This window comes from Brienomyrus brachyistius, chromosome 18 (assembly GCF_023856365.1).
Source record: "Brienomyrus brachyistius isolate T26 chromosome 18, BBRACH_0.4, whole genome shotgun sequence".
NCBI classification, from domain to species: Eukaryota; Metazoa; Chordata; class Actinopteri; order Osteoglossiformes; family Mormyridae; genus Brienomyrus; species Brienomyrus brachyistius.
In genome coordinates, this window is record NC_064550.1 from 4,225,441 (window position 1) to 4,244,785 (window position 19,345).

General features: G+C 42.0%; 1 protein-coding gene across 2 annotated transcripts in view; it reads right to left on the reverse strand.

The window, feature by feature from the left end:
• LOC125713293 (zinc finger protein 385A-like) overlaps positions 1–19,345 on the reverse strand; it is a 56,812-nt gene that overhangs the window by 6,274 nt on the left and 31,193 nt on the right. For both annotated transcript variants that reach the window (XM_048984296.1, XM_048984295.1), the window contains 4 exons: positions 17,199–17,309; positions 12,567–12,735; positions 5,224–5,532; positions 514–698 (listed from right to left, as the gene is read on the reverse strand). In XM_048984296.1, coding sequence (XP_048840253.1) covers positions 514–698; positions 5,224–5,532; positions 12,567–12,735; positions 17,199–17,309 — 774 coding nt within the window. The remainder of the gene's footprint in view (positions 1–513; positions 699–5,223; positions 5,533–12,566; positions 12,736–17,198; positions 17,310–19,345) is intronic.

Here is a 19,345-nt window from a genome sequence, read left to right on the forward strand (position 1 = left end):
TTTTTTCTTATTAAAAGTTCATATTACAATTTTTATGAACATTGAGATTTACTTTATTATTGTTAATTCATTTTAAATCTGTTGTTGTTCTTAAATGCCTGTCACGGTGCAGGTTTTACAGTCAAGTCCATGCATATACAGACGCTCCTCTACTTACGAACTTTCAACTTACGAACTTTCAGACATACGAACGAAGAGGACTGCAAGTCCAAATTGTGTTCGTTGGGCTCCCGTTTCCTGTCCGCAACATAAATTTTTTTTTTCTGTCTAGTACGACTTCTGGCCGCTACTCCCACCACGCAGCAGAGTAGCGTGCGTACTCCCAGCATCCTAGTTCTTTGTACTTGCGTACACCCTTAAAATGATGCTGAATAACAACTTAGGAACATTTCAAGTTACGAATGGCCGTTCGGAACATAACTCGTTCGTAAGTAGAGGAGCGTCTATATTTATATAGGATGTAATTTTCTATTAGATCTGTTTTCCTGTCTCACCTGCCTCTGTGACTCTCACCTGTTTGAGCTGCAGCTCTGAGTTGACCCTCACATTGCAGATCTCACAGTGGAAAGTGCGTTCCTGAGTATTGGGGTCGATCACTGTCCCTCCCTGCTCACTGATTGGCTTAGGGCCCAGCCGAGGGTACGCCTTGATGGGGCCCAAGCCACTCCGAGCCTCCAGGATGGTTTTGTGTTTCGTACCTGAGGGTCACATAGACGATAATACAGACTCCTGAGTTTGCAGAAAAAAACAGCCCCCTAGCAGAACAGGCAAGTCAGTTGTTCACCTACAAAGTGAATAAAAGTGATTGAAGTGAATAAAAAAATCACCACAGCGGCACACGGGTAAAGAACTCCCTTCGCCATTTACAGATTAATCGATGCTATAATTCAGCTTCTCCAAACACTCCATCTTGTAGTCACCAGGACTATTATAGACTCCCCATGATCCTGTACTGGTGACATTACAGTCGACGCTTCCACATTGAGGGATTTAAGGGCTCAGGCCCCCGCGGTCTGGAAAAACCACATGAAATTTTTTTGGTCTCATTGACGAGGGAAGCAATCATGCGAAGGGAGCGAAGCGAAATGATGCGAGAAATGTGGGATAGAAAGACCACTGTGAGGTTACTGAGAGGCTGACATAAAGACGCTCGGCGTCCTGCAAGCCAGCACTGTACACATATTTTACGCATTTATGAATTACTAAACTGAAGGCTTATTATAAAACAAATATAACAAGACTATTCAGTCACTTGGTACTTACTGTTAGAAATGAAATTACAGACAAGCTGAATATTTTTTCTTATTCTTCACTGACATTATATCTCAGAAATTCGTTCACATCTAAATCTGTTACAATCTGTAACAAACAGTCCCCCTCCACAGTCCCAATACATGCTGAGGTTTATTGGAGTTACCAGATTGCCTATGTTTGTGTGTGTGTGTCTGTGTGTGTGTGAGTGAATGGTGTGTGAGTGTGCCCTGTATTGGGTAGGCACCCCATCCTGGGTTGTTCCCTGCCTTGTGTAGCCATTGTGATAAGCTCTGCCCCCCCCCACCCCCACCACGCTGAATAGGATAAGTGGTTACAGAACATGGATGGATGGATGGGTGGATGAACAGATATTAACAAATACAGTAAGCATGTTTGGGATTCATTAATGATGAACAAATATGAGATCAGTATTTAACTTGTATTATTCGTGATTTGTTCCTTTAGTAGATCACAAAGGTTTACAGAATTATCAGATATAATAACAAATATAGTAACAGTTTGAGATAAAATGTGTCACAATTAATTAATAATGAATAAACATAAGATTAAAATATAACTAAGACTTACATTAATACATAAGAAATAATATGACACTATATTATTTTTGCCCTGTCAAGTGAAGTTTTACTGCATAAATGAGGCTATTTGTACATATAACACATAAAACACAAGTGTTTCAGATCTATTTTTTGCAAACAAGTGCAGCAGAATAAGTTGGTGAACGAATCAGAATGATTCTTTTAGGTGAACTGGATCAAACGAACTGTGCGTGGAAAACAGTAATTTTTCACATCCTTATCGTTCACCATAGGCATACTGTATATATTCAGTTCAAGGGGTGGTGGAGGGAATATAAAAAAAAAGAAAAAAAAAGGAAAAAGGGAAAAGAAAAGAGAAAAAAAAATCAGTCCCATGTTTACTTCTCAGCCAATCATATGCTCGCTTGCATACCCTTACATGCCTCACTGCCTCTCTCAGTGGCCATGGTCAAGGAGGGAAGTCACATTGAGGCCACGCGGAAGGAAGTAAGAACGAATCTTTGCAGGGATGTGATTGTGAGTGTGCAGTTCCTCTAAGGGACTCATTCCCTGAGAATGTCCCATCATTATTAATTACATAAACAATGAACATTTGTGCCACTACTGGAATGCACTGCGTTTTTGTTCCATGAACACAACAATGTAACTGCAGTTTGTTTTCCCACTAGAGGGACACAGTGCTCTGTTGCATCAGAGGTCGGCACAGCGTCACGGGATGTTTATTGCTTCCATGCTGATTTTAAGATAAACAATATTCCCATTACAGTAATGGGCTATACTTCCCTTTTTCAGAGTTAGTTTCTTCGCAGTGACCTTCAGGACTAGTTGAGAGTCACAGGGGAATCGAAGGGTGAGCTTCGAATAATTCTTTTACTTTAGATCATAAGCAGTGTCATGGTTTTGCTTGTGCTGTTAATAAATTAAAAATTCCAGTAATTTCTCCAGAATCCACAGGTGCCATTATATGAAAACCCTGACAAACATAATGATGAATCCGGACGGGCACAGGACCAGTGATTTCAGTCATGGATAAATATGTTAAACTAAATGTACACATTCCTAATACCTGCGGCATGACAGTGAGTAGCAAGTACTGTATAGCTCACAATTCCCTGAGCTCGAGGGTTGAATTCCACCTCTGCTGTATGTGTGCCTGTGTGTATGTAGGTTTCCTCGCACAGTTTGATGAGTTAGGCTTATTACAGTCGCACTAAGCAGCACACATATAATGCCCCTGTAGTTTTCTCTGTGATGGACTGACATTCCATTACCCCAGTGCCTGTCAAACGTATGGATGGTTATCATTTTGTAGGAAAACCAAGCAGTAAAATGTTTCATTGAAAGACATTTTCTTTTATGTCCCTTAATCTCCCTTCTTTTAAATTTCTTTCTCTCCCCCCCCCAGAAATCTCTGTTTAACTCTCACCCATAAACCTTTCTTACTTTTTCTCTCACTGTGCAGTCTCTGTCTCTCTTTCTTTCTTGAGTGTCTGCAGAGTATGAGATTTAATTCTGACTTTAAAGTCCTTTTTTGTGGCGATTGTGGTGAGAGGGGGGGGGTGGCGACTGAAAATCGATTCCCGCGGGATTTTCTGAGCTTCCTCTGATTTCTAAATCAATCACCAGTTTCCATCAGAGTCACTGGTAAGTGGTGAGTATGGCCAACGGCGCCAAGCAGGAGGGTGATTTACGGTATGTCTTCTTGTAGATGGACGATCACTTGTGGTTATCCAGTTTTTTGAGTGCTCCTTTGTTTATTGGTATGGGCCTCACATCAAGATGGTTACACCTTGAGTCATAATTTAATTTGCTTGCCACGACAGGTTGTAGAGTAAACTGACATCCTGAGATAATTCAAAACTTAATTTTTGTGGGATTCCAGATCTGAACCATAGTTCTGCAGCTCTGTTAGCAGACCAATCCTCAGTTATCAGTCATTACTTGGTGCATCAGAGAGGTGTTGACGGCACTCCGAGGTGAGAGCGCATACTGAGGTGAGTGGAGATGAGGGGGCTGTTTCCGGCTGCTGCCATGGTTACACAGCAGACCCCCTGGCACGTATCTGCAGTCCAGGGGATCCAGTAAGCACTGATTCCTGTGATGTCGCAACGACAGAAATTGTCCTTAGCTTCTGCCTTTTTACACAAGCTTTAATTCTGTCGTCAAATAGTCTCACAATTCTATTTAAATGGATAAATCTTCCTAGGCTGGAAGGGGTATAATACTGCTTATCTGGATGTCATTTAATTCAAAGAGGATTCAAATAAGGATGCAAGAAGACAGAATCTGGCAGGGACAATTCCTGGTCTTAGATGAAGGGTCCCATAGCCATTTGGTTGAACTCAGCTTCAATTCAGCTGATTTTTATAGAGTGCTCTGTATAAATTGCCTGGCCCGAGTGCCTTAACACATTAGCAGAACTGAAACAAGTCTTCCATCCATCTATTTCTGTGACCTCTTTTCCAGTGCAGGGTTGTGGTGAGCATGGAGCCCCTGGGGGACCCCAGAGTCCGGGACCCTGGTCCATCCAGCCAAACAAACGTGCAAAACGAATGTCATAAATTTAGGAGCCCTTGGTAGATTTCACCAGCCTGGTGTGTTGGGGTGGTGGTTCAATTGGCAATCGATTACGCACTCTGCTTTACATTTCATTCCAGATGACAGTTCCGTGCCTTAAAAATATATATTTCTAACACTGTTATTAGTTTCGCTGTGTCCATCTGTTCAAGAAGCAGACCATTAACTCCAGCAGTAAAAAGGCCGACATTTTACACAACCTGCTTTTCATCCCCTGTGGCCAAGTTGAAAAATATTTCAAAGGGAATGGTGGGGGTCAAATCTTTGTGGGGGGGAGGGGGGTCTTACAGGTACATATTCTGTAGTTTTCTCTTTACAGATCGGTGCCTATTAGGTCTTACAGTTACTGGAGATGAGGCACTGCAGCCTATTCTAAATGGTAAATGAGTCGACGAAAACCCATGCAATCCTCTCCATTGTTGTAGCAGTTTGTCTTTAGCTCTATTTGGCCTAATTTGGAATATTGATACAGTTTAAATATCGACCAAGACTGATGTTGCGATTTTTAAAGAATATCGGCCAGTACCGAAATTTTAACTGACATACAGATAGACGCTCCTCGTATTATGATGGGCCATGTTAATTAATTTGAACTTTACGATGGCTATGATTATTCAATAAATTACACGAGATATTCAACACTTTATCATGTATAGGCTTTGTGTTCATAATTTTGCCCGCACTGTAGGTTGTAAATGTAAGTGTTCTAAGCATATTTAAGGCAGGGTAGACTAGGCTATGATGCTTATTAGGTTAGGTGTATTGTATTAAAATGCTGAATGAACTGAAGTGATTGTTTTGAGTGTGTCTGTGTGTGTAAATGTGATCTCACCCTTATTGTGCGCCTCAAGCTGGGATAGCGAGTTGACGGCCACCTTGCACAGTGAGCAGTACAGCAGTTTCTTGGCCTTGTCCTCCTCAGACTCAGGGGCCCCAGCAGGGCCTGGGGCCAGCTGGTCAGAGCGAATGCTGCCGCAGCCAAGGGAAGGGGAGGATGAGCATGGTGACAGAGGCTTAGCAGAAGGGCTCGGGTGTGCAGGGAGCTGGAGACCAGGAGGATCTGGGCTGAGAGGGGCAGGTGGAGGGAGGGGGCAGGGGAGAGAATCTACCCCATGTAATGACGGGAGGAGGGAGGATTTCTCTGAAACACAAAAGAGGGACAGACAAAAAAACATCTTAAATACACCATCTAGTGATTCACCTATAGGACAAAGAATATTTATGAATGGTTCGGACATCTGGTTAGGATGCCTCCTGGATCCCTCCCTGGGGAGGCGCTTTGGGCATGTCCAACTGGGAGGAGAACAGGGGGCAGACCCAGGACACACTGGAGAGATTATACCTCTCGGCTGGCCTGGGAACGCATTGAGATTCCCCCAGAGGAGATGGAGGAGGTGGCTGGAGAGAGGGAGGTCTAGGCATCCCTGCTCAGACTGCTACCTCTGTAACCCCAACCCAGATTTAAAAACCTCTCCTGAAGTCACCTCAGTAACCATACACCAGTGTATTTTATGATTTAACTTCTATCCCACCTTATCTGACTAATTTGTATGTCACTTTACACAGTACTGTAGAATTACAGCTTAATAGAACATCAAATATTTTTCAGATGAACATTTTGCTGCCACAATTTCAGTGACTCAAGGTGACTTGAATAAGATAATAATCAATGTTCCAGACTTGTCAAAAGAAAGGGTAGACAGGCACAATGTAATGTCATTAAGAAAAGACTAAGTGAAAGGTTAAAATCTACCGCAGTGTTCCCCAATCCTGGAGGGAGCATAAACACGGACTGAATGTGGGTCCCAGAGGACTAGGTTGGGAAACACCGATCGGGAGAGTCAAATCAATGTACCATTTGCAGTTAAAGATAAGAATTAATGGACACCCAATGTATGCTGGTCTCATGTTTCAGCAGAAGTACTTATTATAGAGAATATCCTCCCAGACTTAGCAGAATGGAGTGGTTTTATTGGGAGTCATTGAAGAGAGTTGGGTTTGTCTATTTAAACAAGATTTGAAAGCTGAATCCTGGGGCCTCAAGTTATGCACCCACAATTAAGTTATACACCCACAATTAGGTTATACACCCACATTTAGGTTATACACCAACATTTTATTATCCATCACTGAGCGCTTAGTAATACTTGTACCTCAGTTAAAGAAAATCTTAAAGACGAAGGGTGGTGCTCTATTTGATACTTTGATGGATGTATGATAACTAAAAAACATGAATTGTTTGAAATTATAAAAATATATGACATTTAATGCACATAATTTTTATGGCAACTGTGACGCTTTACCAGGAGGAATGGTGTGAAGACGGGTACATTTCGGGAGACAACATGTACAGGTGGTCCTCGGGTGATGAATGAGATCCATTCCCTAACTCTTGTCTTTAAGTTGAATTTGTAAGTGAATAGGAAAATAATAGTACAATAAATAATAATAATTATCATTATAGAGTAATAATAAAAGTGCCTACATATGGTACTGTACTGTGCCTCAAGCTGACAAACTGCTGAAGCAGTGTAATGTTTTCACATGCATCACAAAGTAGTATGTACTGTACAGTAGTATGTACTGTACAGTAGTATGTACTGTATGCTCATTATTACAAACCATTATATTTAACCCAATTCTGAATACAATACGTTGCAGTATACGGCAGTCTGTTTGTAAGTAAGAATATTCCGTAAGCCGGACATTCTTAACCTGGGATCCGCCTGTATATTTTTATCTTTATAAAAATGCAACTTACAGTACACCACAAGAATATCAGTGAGGAGAAAAAAGGCAGAAGGACAGAGTTGGTTTATAATTATTTAAAAACCGCCTGACACAATTTCACTCTTGGCTTTACACGACTAAAATGCTGAGCACCATGTTAATTCATTACTATAATCCATAAAATGAAGCTTATATAAATAAAATGTCTAGCCTACAGTCACAGTATGTTTTGTTTTCAACAATTATAAGACACATTTTAATCCAATAAAGTGCCTCCATCAATCAGGCAGCTGCAACAAAGCCGACGTCGTGAAAGCCTGTTTATATTAAACTGAACATTTGTAAACCGACACAGACAAACACATAGATATGTTAAAAGCACAGAACTGTTTGTTATTTTTGAGTAATAGGTCTGGTTTACATTATACATTATTATGTAGACATCTCATCATGCATTGTTTTACTGAACAAATTCTATATATAGATGTATTATATGTAATACGTAAAACAGAACATTTTCTGTTTTGTGCGCTTCTTATAACTATTTATGTTGTTGAGGCTGCCACTGTAATAAGCTGGTACACCCAGCACTGCTGTGTCTCAGATGTATTAGAAAAACATTGCGAGTAAATCAGCAAACATTCAGCAAACATTAGGCATGCTGCAGGCAGAAGCTGAACTGTGTAGCCCAGCATGAAGCACAAGGACTTACTCTGCCTGTCTCCGTATGCCTCTAAAGCTGCCCCCCCCCACACACACACACACACACACACACACAGGCTCCCATCTTCCCCCACCAGAGCAGCTGGAAACTCCCACAGATCAAGTCAGAGTTTTGTTTTGGAGACCAGAAACACAGGAAAATGTCAAAACAACAAGCTTTATTAAATACATGAACAAGTAACAAGGGAGTAGAGACCATGCCAGTGAAGCCATCTCAAGAGAAGGGATCAGACAGGAAATACTGTCCCTTACCTTATATCTCATGTCACATTCAGACCAAAGCACACTACTTCTCACCGCCCATTGAAGGCTCTTTTTATACATTTACAGACATTCAGTAATTTCTTATTTTTAATGTTAGAAACTGGAAATATGGTAAAAAAAAAATAGAGCTGGGTTAGAGTGAACCTGGTAAACTGATGATAACCCAACACCCCCTGTACCATATAAGGTAATTAATAATGAGACTCATCCCATCACCAAGAGTAATCTGAATTTTAACACAGTTGGTTTGCGCAGTAATATTTATTCTTCAGAGTACAGCTATGGAGAATACCTTTCAAAGAACATTTCACCCATGTTTGATCCTATCACTCCTCTCGTTTTATTGCGCTTTGTGCTATTCAGCATTTTATAATCTACCTGTTGGTTATGTTACTGTAAGTATCTCTTTAAGATGTGCCACAACACTGAATCTAAACCTGAATCCTTTGGACCATGAATCCAGGTGCTAAATTGTTGCTTCATGTGGCCACTACCTGAAAGATCAGTGATGGCACTTCTCCAATAGCCTTATCCCATGTGGTCCTTAGCAAGCCTTCGGTCCTTCAAACCAGCTGTGCAGGTTTCTTGCTCTTAAAAATTGACTTCCTTTCCCGTTAAACTGCAATCGACCCAAATTTCATGATTCTCATTTTTCATGATTCTCTCACGTGTTTTGATTCGATTGACTTTGATTCCTTAAAAGATGTTTCTCAAATATCTCCTATTTTCAGAGGTTCTTTCTAAAGTGGCCAGGCTCACAGACAATTTCCGTGACCACATGCCAAGATAAACATGTAACCTTTTCCTGAAAATCATTATGATCTTAACAGCACTACTCTAAGTCACTCAAGGGTTTGTTAAGAGCAGCTCGAAACCTTTCAAACTGGAATTGGTACTTGACATATAGAGGATGAGTGGTGGACAAAGGGATGTTCTGACCTCACAGGCGACAGGATGTCCCAGACCACTTTTAAAATTGTATTTATCTTATATCACAGTGCTGACCTGAATACAACTTTACACATACTATATGTACATAATTCATTTTTAAATACAGTCCCTAGGTTAAGAACGTCTGACTAATGGACAACTTGTACATATGAACAGACTGCCATAAAGCCTATTATATTAAAATTCAGGTTACATATAATGGTTCATAATAATGAATGTGATGCTCATTAAAACATTGGACATCAGTGGTTGGTCGGCTCAAGGTGCCACATGTACTGTAGTTACTTTTATTATTACTGTATAATAATATTACTGTGTTATTATTATCCCGACTTAGGGGAACAGATCTCGTTCGTAACCTGGCGACTGCCTTCGCCACTGCAAGGTTGCCGTCCCCTAAGCTTGGCCCCTTCCTGCTTCTCAGCCTGTCTTTCAATCTCATGCAATAAAGATATTTTTTTGCACTCGATACACTGGGCAGCACCTTTTAGTCAGCTCTCTCAGGCCACTTACATGCAACAACTATAAACATAACTTTTTCACAGGTAAATACTTCAGGTCCAAAAAGTCAGAGTAACACTTTACTACATGAATAATGTAGTAGTACACGCTTACTTAAGGCATTAATCAACCAGTAACTAAGTGTCTGTTAAGTACTGATCCCATGTTCATTCATCATTAATCAATCATGACAGTTCATGTATTTCATGGGGAAACCTACATGTTCATGATTTGTTCTTGAGCAGTAAACTAATTAAGGAACTTTTGCTCCCTCATTATTAGCTAATTAGTTAACGTTTGGTGCCTGAATGGAAAACATGAAATGTCATGATTGATAAATGATGAATAAGCATGGGATCAGTACTTTTTTTATTTTTTTTATTCACCTTTATTTAACCAGGCAAGACAGATTAAGAACATGTTTCTTATTTACAACTGTGGCAATAGCTACTGGTTAGTGGTTAATTAATGCATTAATATAAACATGTACTGTACTACTACATATTGACATGCGTGATTCAATGTTCTCTGATCATCTGTTTCATTTGAGATTTCTCCACCCTGTTATATCACTAAGCCAAGCGTTGATGATTAATGATTAATTCCTCCACTGCTGCATACTTTTCTGCCGCTTTTAAAAATGCTGAGTTGCTTTGGAACCCCCCAAAATTTATTGGACACTGTTACTCCCTTTAAAACCCTGCATCCTAAACCTAAACTGAACCCTGGCTGAATGACACCACTCATTGGGTCAGATGAGAATGCAGGAGGGTTGAGCCAAAGCAGATGAAAAATAAGCTGCAAGTGTCTTTCGATATACTAATGGAAAGCTGGTGCAGGTATCAGAAAACTGTTAAAACTGGAAAGACTAAGTATTTCTCTGACGTTGTTTCAAAAAATTGTCATAAATCTGGTGTTCATTTCAGTACCATTAGCTTTGCTCTAAATTCACACAGGCCCACTGTTTAGAGGCCTCCAATGACACATGTTAGAAGTTTATGCAGTTTTCTTCTGGGTAAGATTGCTAACATTAGAGCACTTACTATACTCCCTTCCTACAACCCATCCACCACTGTTTCCCGCTCAGCCCTTCAGCCTGTTTGAACCCGTGTCACTTCCTCTTCCTGAGGAAGTCATGCACCATAGATGCTGTTCAACCTTGCCTACTTATAGAGACTTTTACTTGCATCCAAGCAATTATGAATACAGTAGTAGTCTGGCTGCAGGTTTTGTTCCAGAGCAATTTAAACATGTTATTGTGCAACCTTTGGTTAAAAAAATCTAATTTAATCTCAAATTTCAGATCAATTTCCAAGCTTCATGGCCTTGACTTTTTTAAACTTCAATGAGAGTTAAACCGAGATCCTCATTTTTCAGTCCAGTGGGACCAGAGATTCCCTCCACATTAACCTAGGTTTCCTGGAACCTCTTATTAAGGCCTCCGCAAAGATTTTGGGCGTGTTTATGGATAGCGATTTTAAAACAGACAAACAGATCAGCTCAGTGATAAAGTCGAGCTTCTTTCAATTAAGGCTTTAATCGAAAGTCAAGCCCTTCTTATCAATTGGTGATTTTGCAAAAGCTATACGTGCGTTTACTTTATTTTGACTTCGTTACTGTAACGCCTTGTATTCAGGGCTCAGCCAAGCCTCCCTCTGTTGCCTACAGCTGGTACAGAACACGGCAGCATGTCTCTTAACAGGCACTAAGAGGCATGACCCCAACAAACCAGTACTTGCATCCCTCCATTGGCTTCCGATACAGTTTCAGATAAAGTACAAGATTCTCCTGTTCACCTTTAAAGCCATTAAAAGATTTGCCCCTTGTTACCTTACTGACATGATTACTCCTTGTACCCCAGCTAGGTCTGCTGATCTGTTTTTGTTGATCGCCAGAAAGTCTAGGCGAAAACAGAGAGGTGACCAAGCCTTTTTGTCCTGGGCCCTAAGCTGTGGAATGGCTTACCACTGAACGTTAGAATGCGCCGCTCGCTGCCTGTTTTTAAGTCTCGTCTACAAAGACACTTTTATTGCTTAGCTTTTAATTCAGTTTGAGAGTTGTTTAATCATCACTTGTCACTGTTTTTAAGTATCTTCGTGTTTTTGTTTAGTCGTTTCTTTTATTGTCTTTTAAATTGCTCTTGCTACATTGTTTCGTCATTTCATGTTGTTTTTAATGGTATATTGTCCGTACAGCACTTTGGATTCAACTCCTGTTGTTTGAAAGTGCTCTATAAATAAACAAAAACAAACATAAACATAAATAAAGTGTGACCAGTAAAATTCCAGGCCAAGTTTTTTGTTTCAACCAACCAATTGAGTGTACAGAGTCACATTGGCAGAAACAAAACCTTGGTCTGGATTTTTTCTTTCTGGAACTGAAGTATCCACCTCTGCTCTTTTTCCCCACTGGTCTTCTTTGTTAGTTCTGCAGAATGGATCTGTCATTTATCTTCTCTCCAGTGTTTATAGATACTGAGTACTGGCTGAAGCCATGCTGACATGTTGGCTTGGGTCCATCTCTATTCCCGCGCTACTTCCCTGTCAGCGGAGCGGCCTGCTTCTCATTAGAGTTAGTTGATTGACTCATAAACTTCAACCATCTGTATTGCAGGATCTACACCCCAAAGGAATGTGATGGACAAACAGCCAAGAAGAAATGGCCAAATATTCCACACGAATATGAGGCGAAACACTTGCTTGTAAACGCACATAAAAAACGCTCTGGGAACAACTGCATTCTGTGCATTTTATTATAATTTGAAGTTCTTGTTTCTAGAAAACTATTAGAAATTAAAGGAAAGGATTATTGTTATTTTTCACACAGGACAATACAAATTATTTTGACAATAAGCTTTATATATTCAAGCAAATGAAAAAAAAAAACTGCTGGTGTAGTTTCATGTTAAAAACTCAGAATTATAAAACTAATAGAGCTAATAGAGTTAATAGAGCTGTTTGAAATGCTTTGAAGTCCCCTGACCTGCAGATTGGGGGTCATGCTCACCTGGGATGTTTGGGCTGTCAGGGGCCGCAGGCAGGGCCCCTGATGGAGATGGGGAGGTGACAGGAGCCGGGGGGGTCCTGCTGTTCTCCTGGGGTCGGCTTTTTGACGTCTCTATGCCCTTGACTCGCCTTGCATGCCGGTTTCCCTTGTAATGGGCCTCTGCTTGGCTCTGTGAGCAAGGGGGAAAGGCTGATGCTTAGGAGGTAGGGTCAGCATGTCATGTAAGGTATAGAAGGTGCTGTAAGATATAGACGATGAAATAATGCAACATGGCATATTGACACACTGACACTGAACGCAACTGCAAGGGTCACCCTAGCATTAACAAAATATGCCTGTGCAGAACAGGAAGGATAGTGGATAGTTGTACTCAGAGGATAGTTGTAGTCTGGATAGTGGACAACAATGTCAGACAGGGAACAGGCATCTTCTTTGGCTTGGATCGCAGTAACAGCACTGCACCGGTGTTGTTAAAAAAGGAATCAATCGTAACACCAATGTGGGTGCTGTGCATGTGCCGTAAACAACAGGGTCTAGACCAGATGATTGGGGATGATATAAAACAGCAACTATTCATTGTGCAAGCGAAGAAGGAACATTTCAAGCAACTGATCACAATCCTGCCAGGATACTCCACCCCCCCCCCGCCCCCCCCCAATCAGGAATATCGTTCGTACAGCCTTCGATCCCTGTACTATGCATTAAGACAGAGGATATAGTTTTTATAATGATAGTACAGTATAATGTGTGATGACTAACACCAAAACAAATGAACTCATAAATGCTTATGCGCTGTACTCATTAAATGCACAGTCATCACTGAAGATAACCTGTATTAATGATCATGGACAGAAGTGTCGCTAGAGATGAATGAAAAGGGAGGTTAAGGCTTTACTAGGGAGTGTGATTTTAATGGCAGTGAATGAGAACACACTGTTTAAACTAATTAGTGTATATTTATTTTGGGGGTGGGGGGGCTGAAGAATATTTTAGGGAGATTGATGCAACCCTGGTGGTGCAGTGGTTAGCACTGGGGGTGGCATGGTGGTGCAGTGGTTAGCACTGGGGGCGGCATGGTGGTGCAGTGGTTAGCACTGGGGGCGGCATGGTGGTGCAGTGGTTAGCACTGGGGGCGGCATGGTGGTGCAGTGGTTAGCACTGGGGGCGGCATGGTGGTGCAGTGGTTAGCACTGTTACTTCACACCTCTGGGACCCGGGTTCGAGTCTCCGCCTGGGTCACATGTGTGTGGAGTTTGCATGTTCTCCCCATGTCGTCGTGGGGTTTCCTCTGGGTACTCCGGTTTCCCCCCACAGTCCAAAAACATGCTGAGGCTAATAGGAGTTACTAAATTGCCCCTAGGTGTGCATGTGTGAGTGAATGGTGTGTGAGTGTGCCCTGCGATGGGCTGGCCCCCCATCCTGGGTTGTTCCCAGCCTCGTGCCCATTGCTTCCGGGATAGGCTCCGGACCCCCCGTGACCCAGTAGGATAAGCGGTTTGGAAAATGGATGGATGGATGATGCAACCCTAAAACCCTGGCAGATGCAGAGAAGCTCGTCCATGCTTTTGTCTCCTCCAGGTTGGATTACTGTAATGCACTCCTCATTGGGATTCCTGGCAAGAATATTCAGAGACTTCAGTATATTCAGAACAGTGCTGCCAGGATCCTGATGAGGGTGCGAAAGCATGATAACATCACCCTCATCCTGAAAACCCTTCATTGGCTCCCTGTCCTGCTCAGGATAGAGTACAAGGTCTCCCTTCTCACCCATCAGTGCATCTATGGACATGCCCCCCTTTACTTACAAGAACTCCTCACCCCCCATACCTCCTCACGCACACTCCGCTCTGTACACACTAACACCCTCCAAGTCCCCAGAACCAAGCTCCGTAGCATGGCTGATAGGGCCTTTTCATCTGTGGCACCAAGGCTGTGGAACACCCTCCCTGACTACCTGTGAGCCCCACAGTCGACTGATGCTGTAGGACGCCCTCCCTGACTATCTGAGAGCCCCACAGTCGACTGATGCTGTGGAACGCCCTCCCTGACTACCTGAGAGCCCCACAGTCGACTGATGTTCTTTAAAAAAATCTAAAAACCTATCTTTTTAGAAAGACATTTAGTTGAGTATTTTTACTTTTTACTCTTTATAGTCTAGTCTTTGTATTTTATATTATTTATATTATTATTATATTTTATAGTATTTTTATTACACTACTCTTCTACTTTGTAGCATGTTGAGATTGCTAGAGTATAAAGTGCAATACAAATACAATTTATTATTATTATTATTATTATTATCATTATTATTATAAAACGGCTCTAGTGATGCCTCTGATGATGGATGCAAAAAGCGGCCATTGTGCTGGGTACGTGACAGAGGGTTGGGGGTCTCGGGGGCACTGGAAACAGAGACAGCTGTGTATTTGATTGCTCTTTAATTGAGGACAAGGGGGGAGATTGCAGTAGCTGAGATTATTCTATTTGAGCAGGTACTAAAAGCGCTGTTTGTCGTCTTCTCTGGTGTAAATCAGCTAATGGTAGGAAAATGACTAAATCGGAGCAGTATTCACACCTTAGCCCACTATCGAAGGACGACGTATGACCCTATAAGTGACCCCTGGCGTAGTGATATGTTGCAGGGGAGGCATAATGAAAACACGACAGAAACTCTATACTCTCCAGCTGCCATGGTGCTTCATCTGAGGTTAATCTACAAAGAATAAAACGAAAAGAAACGCCGTTAAATGAGGCCTTTGGGACCCGAGTGTAATCTATGCCTCCTGGCAGGGAGAGTAAGTACTGATCTGGTTTTGTCAAGCGTTATTTTAAAGTGCCACAACATGCCTTTAAGAATAATCCATCAAACCGTCAATCCATTCTGTATTCATAGAATTATATCAATGGGAAATGTTTTTATTATGCTGTGTTATTGATGTATTGCTCATTTTTACAGAATTTGGAACTGGACCACATTTAATTAATTTCATCTAATACAAAATGTGAGTTAAAATATACAAACATAATTAAGATGGAAAGCTTTCTGAGAGGGTTGACAAATCAATACAATACATTTGTTTTATAAAAAGATCCACATACATATAGAATATTTGTGACCCATCACCACAAAATGAATCTTATGGGTGAAGTTCTACCAGTGTGACTTAAGACTCATTTCGTGGTGACGGGTCACATTTATTTATTGTCATAAATAATACAGGCACGATAATGTGCATCCAGCCATCTGGGCACAGGGGACCGGGGTCTATCCAAGGCAGGAACCAACCCGGGGGGGGGGGGGGTGCCAACCTATCACAGGACACACATGTGGAGAAACCCCATGATGACACAGGGAGAACATGCAAACTCCACGCACACGGAGCCCAGTTCCCAGAGGCATGAGGCAACAGCACTAACCGCTGTGTCATCAAGCCAACCTCAAAACAGGAAGTGCAAGGGGAAATTTAATACATGGCGCATCACAAGGCAAAGATCCTGGAATAATTGCCCGTACCCTCATGCCTGAAGCAGATGTCTCTGAGTTAAACTGGGTGGAAGAATGCTTAGTGCATCATTGCTGGCATGTGGCAGTGATTATAGATACTCTTTGGCTCTGGACGACCTGTGGGCATCCTCCCCACTGCCTGCTGGGCCTGCACAGGAAATCATGGTGCATGGCTCTTTGGGTTAAGCCTCAGTGCCTGCGATCTGAAGGTTACTGGTTCAAATTCCGTGGCTTGTAAAGTGATTGCACCGCTGGGTCCTTGAGTAACCTCTGACGGCTACAGGAGCTGTCTGACCTTGCTTTCTTAATTGTATGTCATTTTGAATAAGAGAGTTTGCTAAATAATGATAGTAAACAGACAGACACGGGCACCTTTTATATTACTGTGTATTAAAGGTGTTTATGTGTACTGTATGTGTTTGTCTAGTGCCTCTCTAGCTTTGGACGAACACACTCTTTATTTTTAACATAGACAGAAAACATGTGCTTGTCAAAGAATTTTGACCTTTTCTCTTTGTGCTTTTGTTTTGTAGATAAACACAAAGACAAACAGCGAGCTTAACTGAGCTGCACTTTCCCAATGTTTTTTACACACTGGAGCCAATGATTATTTTGGCGAAATCTAGCGAAGAATCACCTCAGAAGTAGAAATTAATCAGATAAAACTGGAGGAGCTTTTCTGGCTGCAGAACATTGCAGACAGGCGCTGTAGATCAGGCCCCAGCAGCACACCAGCTGGGGTAACGTGTTACCCTCTTTCACTCACGCTTTCCCCCTCTTTGTCTATCTTTTATTCCCTCCTGACATGGAAGCTCTGCTCTGCACATGACAAGGGAGAAAATTACAGCTTTGCATTGCATCAGCCACACCCGAGCCCAGATTTTAACTCAGCCTGGTAAAAATAGCTGCTGGACACTCCCAGGATTTTATAGGTTCTCTGGCGAGGCGACCTTTTGGGCCAGAGCCTGAGCTCTCGCTGGATCGGAACCCCTTAATCAGAGATCCAGCACGGCATGGAGGGCGATGACTGTGTCATTTTGCTCCTTAAATTTCTTATGTAGCATTGAACTTATATACAAGATACACATGTGCAAAAGTACACAGGCAGAGAATGTCACTCTGCTCACCTCTGAGTTGAAGCGGATCTGGCACACATTGCAGGAGATGACCGGTCGCCTGGCCTTCATCAATGGTACTCCAAAAGTGTGGCTGATTACAGCCTTCTGCACAGGGTCCATCTGAAGGGAAAGAAGAGGGATATCAACTATCAGCCAATCAGCTGTAGGCTACTACCAGAAATTAACTTGTTGTCATCCAAACACATGAGTGTTTAGCTCTCTGTCTAATATGTGTTTTGAACTTCACTTCTCATCACACTGCACTGCTGTCTCAATGAAGAAAATGTAATTATTCTGCACATATCTGCACATATCTTCTGTACATAAGTGTCATAATTTTGACTGACTCTGTTAACTGGAATGGCAGTCAATTGATCCCAAAGGGATACTAAACACAAATGTTTGTTTTTTTATGTTATTGCAAAAGTGTTACTAATTGAAAAACATCCAATGAGACTGCTTGTCAATGATTTTTGTAATAAAACCAATAAATACCAATAAGATTTTTCTGTAAGCACTGTATAAATATATAATACAATTATTTAATACAGTAATATAACCATATAATAACAAGGGGTGGTGTGTGCATCAGTGGGTTACAATTCTGTGCCAGTGGTTAAAATTTCACCAGTTTGAATCCTGTGAGCAACACTGGCGCCGTTGCTGGGCCTTTAAGCAATAAGGCTCTTACAGCTGTTGGCTTTACAGGCACTGGACACTGGCGCCGTTGCTGGGCCTTTAAGCAATAAGGCTCTTACAGCTGTTGGCTTTACAGGCACTGGATACTGGCGCCGTTGCTGGGCCTTTAAGCAATAAGGCTCTTACAGCTGTTGGCTTTACAGGCACTGGACACTGGCGCCGTTGCTGGGCCTTTAAGCAATAAGGCTCTTCCAGCTGTTGGCTTTACAGGCACTGGACACTGGCGCCGTTGCTGGGCCTTTAAGCAATAAGGCTCTTCCAGCTGTTGGCTTTACAGGCACTGGACACTGGCGCCGTTGCTGGGCCTTTAAGCAATAAGGCTCTTACAGCTGTTGACTTTACAGGCACTGGACACTGGCGGACTCTGTACTGTCACCCCAAAAATGTGCATTTCCCGTGTCTGCGTGCCTCATGGAGAGCAAGATGGGATGAATAAATGACTTGTAGCGATAACAAAAAGCATAACAATAATAGTAACATTAGAAAACAGAAAGAAGAAGAGGTGGATGAAGTTATTACAATAGCCGAGAACCAGCCCCGTTTCTGATTGGCTGAAGTGGCCCATGAAAGAGGGCCGAGGCTTAAAATGGCTATTTGTAAATGAAACTGAATCGGTCTGAAAATCAGCAAAGAGATGCTAAGCAGGCACCTCCCCTGCTGCTTGAGAAGAGGCACAATGCTCCCGTCCGGCTCACAGGGTGACAGCCTGTTTTGTTGCAGACATGCACCGTCTGCTTGGTAATGGCACCAGCAGCAGGGATTTCGCTTTTTTGTTTCATTTGGCCGCTCCTCACACTCCCCGCAGTCCTTCCCCCAAGTTAATGACAAATGAGCTCCATGTATATTAGGGCTAAGGAAACAAGCAGGATCCAACCGGTCGCAAAATTCGTGACCACTGTAATTTGGGGGGCTCCATTTGGATAGAATTATTTGAAAGTCTTCAGCATTTTGAAGAGATACTGGATTGCTTTTATTTGTTTATTTTTAATTAAGGCTGTCGCTCTGCATTGAAGCCCAATTGTGCTCTGCTGACGAGCCTCAGAGAATGAGAGCGATCTTGCAGTCCACACTTCTCCTTGCACAATTCAGTTCCAGCAGGCTGAAGAGGGAAAAAGATTTTTAAAAGCCACTGCGATTGCATGCTTTGTGAGGCATCAACAGCTGTAATAACTGTCTCTTGCCAGAATCGCAGAAAAACAAAAAACAAAATGGAATTCGGCACATGAACCACAACCCCAGCCCAAATTGTTTTTTTTTTCATTCCAACAAAAGCCACTCATTCCAAAATGACAGGAGCTTGTCTTTTCAAATCAGATTAAAACTTTGGTAGTTGTAGCCTGACTGCAGAACCATGGAGACAAGAGGTATATGATCATCAAAAGCTTTTTGTTGCAGGATCTAAACAAACCATATTAGGTAATACAAGTACAGTACTTTACTTGAGTGGGCACAAGTAT